General features: G+C 37.9%; 1 protein-coding gene across 1 annotated transcript; it reads right to left on the minus strand.

Annotated features, from left to right (window-relative positions):
* Positions 1–2,641: 2,641 nt before the first annotated feature.
* Positions 2,642–7,177, minus strand: LOC145577763 (uncharacterized). The gene is made up of 4 exons (XM_081635214.1): positions 5,664–7,177; positions 3,628–5,006; positions 2,767–3,579; positions 2,642–2,652 (listed from the first exon to the last, which is right to left on the minus strand). Exons 1-4 carry the CDS (start codon positions 7,175–7,177, stop codon positions 2,642–2,644), a joined length of 3,717 nt encoding a protein of 1,238 aa, XP_081491340.1.
* Positions 7,178–10,172: the final 2,995 nt, after the last annotated feature.

Genomic DNA, 10,172 nt, shown 5'->3' on the forward strand with positions numbered 1-10,172 from the left:
GCGACAAGGTCGTTTTGCAGCGACAGCGTGGAGTTTTATTCCTTCTCAAATTCTACCTATTTTCGGACTGTTTTCTTATAAATAGGGTCCTGAACCTCCGTTTTTGAGGCAATCAACAATCAATCAATTCTCATCATCTTCAATTCACAATCATCATCTCTCTAAACCTAGAAGCTTTCTCTCTCTTTTTCTAAACCTTCCCTCTAACAAAATTCCGCATTCACGAGATTTAGACACACCTAGTTAAGTTCGAAGTTGCCTTCGCCCTAGACGTGAAAGGTTATAATTTTTGAGCGGTTGGTCCCTAATCTCTATTTCAATTATTTATTTTAATTGTTTGATTTATTATTTTCCTTGAAGTTACTAACGTGTGTATTTTGTTATTAGAAAGAGATACGAGGCATCAAAGTATGTAATCTTATTGCTCTATTCTTGTGGAAAGCATGTTTAAATTTGTTCAATTCCTAGTGTCATGTTAGGATGTTATTATTGCTTTCTAGTATCATGTTTAGGGAAAAGGTTATAATATCAAATATGCTTATTATGATTCCTGCGATGCTTCCTATTTTCTTTCCTAATAGCATGTTAGTATCATGCTAGGGCTAAAGCTTTGATCTTTATTGTTTAGTGACATGCTAGGATTTGTTATTAATCTTGTTAGTATCATATCTAGGATCTTGCTATTATTGAGCTTTAACATGATTGTGATGATGATTATGATGATTGTTATTATGTTGCTTGATATATATTATTGTTATTGCTTGATCACGCCTTTTATGCAGGTTTAAAGGGAATTTGTACTTGTAATCACGCTTAATAAGATAATTAATAATCTTGTTTAGGGTTAATTCGATTATAATTCAAGTGATCACCAATATTAGTTTTGCTTGTGCATTAAGTTCAACCAACATAGATAAACAGGTTTAGGGTTAATCTGTTGATTGCATGTTAGTCAGAAAGCGCACATGAATACGAGAAGAATGAAGTAGAGGCCTATTATTAGGGCAGGTTCAATCTCTTTTAGGTTGGATTTGTACCTTCATCCCCGAACCCTATTTGGTTCAAGACCTTTTGGAGTTGACGATCTCATGGATCGTTAAGGGGTGTAATCTTCACCTTGTGAACGGTTTACAAGTTCCTAAAACTTGTTGGCGACTCTTTTGCTCTAGCTTCCTTTCTTTTGGACGCCACCATGCTTAACTGTATGATCACAGTGGGGTTCAAGTTTGGGGTAATGCTTGAAATATTCCCTACATGAGGATTTTAAAACTAGAAAAAATGACCCCTTGAAGTCTTGAATGTGCTATTTTTCTAACACGTAGATTAATGCACGAAATTTGAGGCGGATCAAGAACGCAATTACATGCTAATCTAATCGTTTTTTTGGTAAATTCTAATCTCAATATTGACCCAAATAAGCATTAGAATGACTGCTAAAATCTTGAACAGACTATTTTTTTTAGCATGTAGATCAATGCACGCAAATCGAGGCGGGTTAGGAACGCAACCACAAGCTACTCTAGTCTTTTTTGCAAATTCCGATCTCAAAATTGATCCTATTAAGATTTAAAATGACCCTTGAACGTGCTATTTTTTAAGCACATAGATCTATGCACACAAATCGAAGCAGGTCGAGAACGCAACTACATGCAAATTCTAACCTCAAAACTGACTCCATTAAGGGTCAAAATGACCCCTAATATCTTAAATGGTTGGCACGTAGATTGATCCATAGAAATCGAGGCGGATCGAGAACGCAACTACAGGCTAATCTAATCGTGTTTTGCAAATTCTGACCTTAAAGTTGATCCATTAAGGGTTAAAATGATCCCTAAAATTTTGAATAGACTATTTTTTTAGCATGTAGATCGATGCATCCAAATCGAGGCGGGTCGAGAACGCAACTACAAGCTACTTAAGTCGTTCTTTGAAAATTCTGACTTCAAAACTAACCCCATTATGGGTCATAATAACCCGTAAAATCTTAAATGGACTATTTTTAACACGTAGATCGATGCACGCAAATCGAGGCGGGTCAAGAACGCAACTACATGCTACTCTAGTCGTTTTTTGCAAATTATGACCTTAAAAATGACCCCTTAAATCTTGAACTATTTTTTTTCCTTTTTTTCCCTTAAAATAACAATTTTTTTCTGGGTTTAAAATTAGTTTTTAAAAATCATTTTATATTTATATTCTTATTGGTTTTGAAAAAATCAATTCTATATATTTTGTTTTGAAACTATATGCCAACTACAGAAGATAAACTGGTAATAGGGACGAAAATAAGCTAAGATTCCCAAAAGTTGGGACCAATCAGAAAAAATCAAGAGTTATGACCAATTTGAGCGGATCGTGCAAAGTTAGGATGGTTGTATGCCATTTTGCCAAATTTTTTAAAAAATAAAATGGGGATATATTGTAAAAAGATGAAAACAATTGAGGGTAATTTCGAAATTTTCCCATGTGATTATAGTCTTTTACTAAAACGACCACTTTTCCCATTTTCAAAAGATAAATCAATTTTTATATATTACAATCAATAATTGATAAATTAGAGAGAAAATAGAATTGAATAGCTTGAATTCTCATTAATCATGACACCCCCATATATAATAGTTACAATTTCCTTAACCTAGAATTAAAGATATCCTAGAATATTTAGGAAATACAAAAGATAATATTAGGAAATAAATATCTTCCTAAAATAATATATGATATATCTCAATACCCCCCCTCAAGTTGGAGCATGCGGATTCAAAATGCCCAACTTGGAGAGAAGATAATCAAACTGTGACTTTCCGAGAGCTTTAGTAAAGATATCAGCTAACTGTTCCGTCGTAGAAACATGAGATGGAGAAATTAAGCCTTCGTTAATAGCATCACGAACGAAGTGACAATCTACCTCAATGTGCTTCGTTCGTTCATGAAAAACTGGATTCTGTGCGATGTACAAAGCAGACTGACTGTCGCAAAACAATTTGATGGCCTTTGGATGCTGAATACCCATACTTAGCAACAAGGCTTTTAGCCATTTGAGCTCACGAGTAGCCCCGGACATTGACCTATATTCGGCCTCAGATGAAGAAAAAGAGACGGTGGGTTGCTTTTTCGTTTTCCACGAAATCGGAGATTTGCCAAGGAACACTAGCCAACCTGTAAGAGAACGCCGAGTCATAGGACAAGCAGCCCAATCGGAGTCACACCACCCCTCCAAAGTCAAGTCACTAGCCGAACTCAATAAAATTCCCTGACCCGGAGTGCCTTTCAAATATCGTACCACTCTCAAAGCGGCATCCCAATGCTCAGTACGAGGAGCCTGCATAAATTGAGCTAGAATATGAACAGAATAAGCAAGATCGGGCCGAGTGACAGCAAGGTATATCAATCGACCAACTAGCCTCCGATATGACTCAGGATCCGGTAGATAATCACCGGTAGCCATACCTAATTTGTGATTTTGCTCCATTGGAAATCCACTAGGCTTCGCACCCAACAACCCTGCCTCAGAAATAATATCCAACGTATATTTACGTTGACAGAGAAATAAACCTGCAGAGCTACGAGCAACTTCGATGCCTAAAAAATATTTCAAAGGACCAAGGTCCTTCATCTTGAAACAATCACTTAGATAGGCTTTAAAAACAGTAAGTGCAGCGGAATCATTCCCAGAAATAATGAGATCATCAACATAAACCAAGACATTAATTTGCACATGAGTCTTAGAGTATGTAAATAAAGAATAATCAGAGTAAGATTGTCTAAAACCATACTGTTTCAAAGCCTTGGTAAGTTTAGCAAACCAACATCTGGGAGCCTGTTTCAAGCCATACAACGACTTGCGCAATCTGCATACCAAGTTAGGATCCGAACTTTCAAACCCGGGAGGAAGTTTCATATAAACCTCCTCTACTAAGTCACCATGTAAGAATGCATTATGTACATCCATCTGCTGAATCTCCCAATTTTTGGAAGCTGCAATAGCAAGAAAAGTACGAACTGTGGTCATCTTAGCCACCGGAGCAAAAGTCTCATCATAATCAATTCCCGCTTTCTGATGATTGCCAAATACAACTAAACGAGACTTGAGGCGTTCGACCTCACCATTAGACAAAAATTTGGTCTTATAGACCCATTGACTTCCTAGAGCTTTCTTACCGGGGGGAAGAGGCTCCAAAGTCCAAGTTCCATTATCTTCCAGAGCTCGGATTTCTTCTTGCATAGATTTGCGCCACCCATCGAATTTCATAGCCTCTTTGAAAGATTTAGGATCCGAGCTTTGAACAACAGCTGCAATAAATTTCTGATAATTGACAGAGAAGTTGTTACAATTTATATAATGTGCTAAAGGATACGGAGTACCTGGAGACTGATTGGGCGGCGGAGGCGGACTCTTAGCAACCGTATGTGTGACAAAATCTCGAAGAAGAACCGAAGAGTACTTTTCACGAAAACCTCGACCCAGCTCACGTGGCGCCTGATCTGGCTGAAGTGGCTGTGTCGTAGGGTCTGCCTGGGGACTGCCCTGCTCGGACTGCCTGGGTTCAGCAGTGGCAGGGGCTGGAACCTGTTGCTGCTGCCCGGACTGCAGTGGGTGGGCAGTTTCTGCCTCGCCTACCTGCTGCTGGTCCGTGGCAGGGAGCAATGCAGGGGACTCCGCAGCCCCCCTGCGGGCAGCAGCAGATTGCCGCGGGGTGGTTGCGGAGTAGTTTGATTCCCTTGCTTCCAAGTCAATATGCGTGGCTTCATTTGCAATATTGTTATTCTCAATAAAACCCAAGTCATAAGCAGCAAAATCAACATGAATATTATCCTCCGTATCACTTAAATTAGGCACAATATTAACCTCATCCGGGCTAGCAAAAGGGAACATTTCTTCGACAAATTGCACATCACGAGAGACAAAAAATTCCTTTGTTTCAAGATCATAGAGCCTCCATCCCTTCTTCCCAAAAGGATATCCCACAAATACACATTTACGACTCCTACTAGCGAACTTATCACCCCTAGTTTTTTTATTGTGAGCAAAGCATAAGCAACCAAAGGTACGAATAGCATCAAAGGAGGGTGATTTAAGAAACAAAATTTCAAAGGGAGTTTTATTTTGTAAAATAGGCGTAGGAGTCCGATTAATCAAGTGAGCCGCGGCTAACACACACTCCCCCCAAAAATAAATAGGTAATTTGGCCTGAAATCTCAAGGCTCTAGCAACATTAAGAATGTGTTTATGTTTTCTCTCTACCCTCCCGTTTTGTTGAGGAGTACCTACGCATGAGGTTTGAAAGATAATACCAGTTGCAACAAAGTAGTCATGTAAACAATTAAATTCGGTGCCATTATCACTTTGTACAACTTTAATGGTGTGATTAAATTGTCTATCAACCATAGCAACAAACGCCATAAACATTTGAAACACTTCTGTCTTATCAATTAACAAATAAATCCAAACGGCTCGTGAATAATCATCAACAATAGTCAAAAAATAACGAGCACCACATGACGAAACATGTCTATATGGTCCCCATAAATCACAATGTATTTTTTCAAAAATTCTAGAAGCTTTATTGTCACTTAAAGGAAACTTGTCTCTATGATGTTGTGCGCGAAAACACACTTCACAATCTTTTATTAAACTACTTTTATTGCTAATTTGAGGGAGTAACTTAACTACTTTCTCCGAAGGATGCCCCATTCTTCTATGCCAAAGATCCACATCTGATGTTGCCTCAACCTTAGACACACGTTGCACCACATCCGGTTTGCTAAGATAATAGAGTCCGTCTCGCCTAAGACCCGTTCCAATCAGCTCCTTCAGTCGGTCCTGTATAGCACACATATGTGAATTAAATTGTACCACAACATTCAATTGATCACTTAGTTGAGAAACAGAAATTAAATTGCAATTTAAATTAGGAACAAAAAGAACTCCGGAGATAGTGATTTTATCGGATAAAGAAACGGAGCCGGCCAAGGTTGCTAGCACATTGTCACCATTGGGCAAGCCAACACGACATTCAATACTGTAAGTATCAAATAACCAATTTTTATTTCCGGTGACATGATGCGTTGCTCCAGTATCAATGATCCAACTAGTATCATCAAACTTACCACTTAGACGATTCTCGGGAACATTAGAATTGCCCAAAAAACCTGCAAGGGCCTTCCACTGTTCGGTGGAGAAAACCTGTCCATTTGAAACAGGGGATTCTGCTACAGCAGCATTCGCACGAACCCCCCCTCGATTGGTGCGTGGCTGCCAGCCATCGGGGTAGCCAACAACTTCAAAGCACTTCGCGGGATCGTGGCCTTTCTTCTGACAGTGTGGACAGGGAGATTTGAACCAACAGCTAGAAAAATCATGGCCCTGCTTTTTACAATGTGAACAATTTTTGACACCACGCGCACCGGTAGAAGATGCACGAACAGCGAACCCAAGTGCCTCGGCAGGCTGCTGCTCGTCAGGTTCCTGCTTGACCTGCCGCACTCGCTCTTCTTGAGTCACGAGTTGGTATGCTCTGTCGAGGCTTGGCAAAGGGTCCTGCGAGAGAATATTGGTGCGTAAAGAAGCATAATAGCCGCTGTATAAGCCCATTAGAAAATCATGGAGCTTGGTCTGTTCCCGTCTTTCTTCATGTAATTGACCTGCTGTACACTTTGAGCAGCAACTACACGAAATTAAGGGTTCATGATGATCGAGTTCTTGCCATAGAGCGTGAAGCTTGCCGTAATACACCGAGACAGACATTGATTTGGATTGCTCGCACTTGGCTAGGGAAGTCCGAATCTGTTGCACCCTAGGACCATTAGTTTGAGCGAAACGCTTCTTGAGATGATCCCAAAAGGGTTTCACCTCACGAAATTTAGAAAGGGAGGTCTTAACCTCGGCAGAAATAGTATTCGTTAACCATGAAATAAGCATGGCATTAAGGGCTGTCCAATCGGACTTTGAACACGGAGGAGATGGTTTAGTGATGGTACCGTCTAAAAAGTCAAATTTTCGCCTAGCTTCGAGAGCGGTTTGAATGTCTGCTGCCCACTCCTCATAATTATCACCATTGAGACGAGTGGGAGTGATGAAATCGCCTGGTCTGTCTTGAGGACCAAGGAAATAGGGGGAATTGGGTTCAATCTTTGGTGGTGGCGGCGGTGGAGATGTATCATTGGCACCGCCAGACATGATGATGGATTGTATAGTTTAGAGAGAAAAAAAAAAAAAAAAAAAAAAAAAAATCAACCTGCTCTTGATACCATGATAAATTAGAGAGAAAATAGAATTGAATAGCTTGAATTCTCATTAATCATGACACCCCCATATATAATAGTTACAATTTCCTTAACCTAGAATTAAAGATATCCTAGAATATTTAGGAAATACAAAAGATAATATTAGGAAATAAATATCTTCCTAAAATAATATATGATATATCTCAATAATAATGGAGGAAGTACTTTTATTTTTTCAATTTTTTTTTTATCGCAATAGCTATTTGTAAACGAAAGAGACCGTGAGGAGATTTGGTCGTGAATCGACAATGAGAATAGAGACAATTGAATTGGTATGTTGAGATGAGAAGAGGGAGACCCTGAATTTTCATTTATTTATTTTGAATGGAAAGGTATGTGAGTGAGTTCTATACTGCTTAACTCAATATTCATTCATACTAAGAGTTTCTACTGCTCATCCGCCACAATATAATACTACTCTCAATCTCTCTCCTCAATAATACCATCTTCATGTTTAACCTCTTTCTCCTCAATAAACCCAACTTCATCTTCAACCTCTCTTTATGTACCAATTAACTCCATTGTTAATTCATTCATCATCCACCGTCGTTCACTGCCGCCACTTGACTCTTAAGTCTTAACCACCACTTGCAAATCAAAGCTACCAAACCACCATAGCTATTTGTAGCTTTCTAATGTCTTTTTAAGTTGCTAATTGATCAAATTAAACCCCTAAAATTCTGAAACAATAGTTTCTACAGTTGAATCAAAGCACGGGCGAAGCCAGGATTTTCAAGTCCCGGGGGCCGGACTTATTAGACAACAGGTTGATGGAAAAAATTAAAGTGTACTAATATTTTATTATCACCAAAAAACATTAGTTAAATCGTACTCGATGATTCTTCATAGTAGCAAAATCATCAATCAAAGATTAAACACTAAAATCTACGACAATCTCTTTTTCTATGTATACAACCAAACCATGTCTAAGAAAATCATCCTCCATTTTACTTCTTAGTTGTGTTTTGACGATATTCATTGCAGAAAAGACCCTCTTCTTGTTGATTATTAACTTTTTGTAAAAAAAATTTGTTGTTGAAGTGCAACCCTCTTCTTGTTGATTATTAAATTTTTTGTAAAAAAAAAAAAAAAAAATTGGTCCTAAAGGTCCATTCAATAAATTAAAAATTACCCAAAATTATTAAGTAAATAAACATATTAATCAAGTAAACAATTAATAACTTTCTGAGAAAAAAAAAAGAGTAAACAATTAATCACAATCATGTAAATAGCACAAAGAAATTTATTAATTGAATGATATTACATAATTTTAAAAAATTAATCAAAAAGAAGAATTTTAAAAAATACCCGATTTGATTTGCTAGAAACCCACGTTGGATAAGAAGTTCTAAAAATATGTGAGAGATGGGATTTGAACCCAACCCCCTTGGGAAAATAAGCCATTACCCAACCAACATGACAAAGTATATTTATTGTTATATATGTGTCTTGAATGCTATATATACTAATTTTAAGGGGGGCCATAAGGTATGATATATGGGTAGCAAAACTGGGCCGGGGAGGCCGGGCCTCCACCAGCCCCCCCTTCCCTTCGCCCTTGAATCAAAGTAGCAAACTATATAAAGCTCTAATTTTATCTATTCAAAGGTAAATTTGTATATATCACTCTTCTTCTTCTTCTCTCTCCCACCTTCTTTCTTCTTAAATTGTTGTTATTATTGCCAAGGTGGTTGAATTATGGTATTTGTTTGGTGGTTTCGGACAAGAGAAGTGGCTATAATATGGTGATGGTGATAGGCAGTAGGTGTTGGTGTGGTGGAGATGGTGAAGGTGGGTATGAGTGTAAGTGCAATGAAGGTGGTGGCAGCAGCCCTATAGGCGGCGAAACTACAAATTGGTGACGGCCGATGGGTATGGGAACAGTGATGGGTGTAGGGGTGGTTGTAATGGTGTTGAGTCATGAAGAGGAAAGTTGGGGAATCCAAGTCCCAAGGAAGTACAAGGGAATGAGAACGAACCAGATTTAGGGAACTTTAAAAAGAAAAATAGGGAATGAAAGTTTCAAAAAATGCTTGTCAAGGAATACAAGGGTTATCATTCCTTTTCCTTTTTTAAATTTTCCCCCTACCAAACATGCCCTTAGTGCCTTTTATTCTTGGAATGAAAGAGCATTTCCATTAGTGAGGAGAATTTTGCTCATGAGCAAAATTCATGAGCAAAATTGCATTATTTGCTTTCCCACCAATGAGCATTACAAAATATGCTCATGAGCATATTGAAATTTGCTCATCCTATGAGCAAAACTGATAGTGAACAGTGATAGCGTGGGGCCCACAGCAAGCACTAAACGTCAATTTTTTTTTACTTTTCGCACCCTCAAAACGACGAGTTTTGGGGTTTGGTCTGAACAACCATCCTCCAAAACGCGTCGTTTTGAAGGCAGCAAAGCAAAAAAAAAATTAGCTTTTATCGGCTGACAGGGCGCGTCAGTCCAGCCAATAGAAAGCTGACACGCGTCCCTGTCAGCCTGTTCCTCCAATCAAAAAATTCAACCGTTTAGCAACGGTAATTAAATCAAAACGGTAATTTGGCCGTTTTATAATTATTAAAAAAAAAAAAAAAATTCACCAACGGTTATATTTTTTTTTCCCCTACAAATAGAGATCCATTTTGACATATTTTGGTATAATTTCAAAAATCACAAAAACACCCAATATTACACTTAATCACATTTCTAGTGATATTTATGTTATAATTTCTAATATAAAGTTGAGAAAGGTTATTTTTTTTTTTTGGTTTATTATTTTTAATTACAGTTTTTAGTACTTTAATTTTTTTCAAAACGTTATTAATGATATTTTAAGTAGCAATATTTTTTTTTGTTTAAAAAATCCAAAAAACTCTTTATTATTTTCACTCCCAAGTTT

The sequence above is a fragment of the Chenopodium album genome, chromosome 14, assembly GCF_948465745.1.
Source record: "Chenopodium album chromosome 14, dcCheAlbu1.1, whole genome shotgun sequence".
Lineage (NCBI taxonomy): Eukaryota > Viridiplantae > Streptophyta > Magnoliopsida > Caryophyllales > Amaranthaceae > Chenopodium > Chenopodium album.

Coding starts and splice junctions, on each gene's coding strand:
- LOC145577763 (XM_081635214.1), bottom strand. CDS start 7,177: ATGTCTGGCGGTGCCAATGATACATCTCCACCGCCGCCACCACCAAAG. Junction 5,007..5,663: donor CCTTCGGAGAAAGTAGTTAA/GTTACTCCCTCA, acceptor TAAAAAAACTAG/GGGTGATAAGTTCGCTAGTA. Junction 3,580..3,627: donor TGTTTTTAAAGCCTATCTAA/GTGATTGTTTCA, acceptor AATATTTTTTAG/GCATCGAAGTTGCTCGTAGC.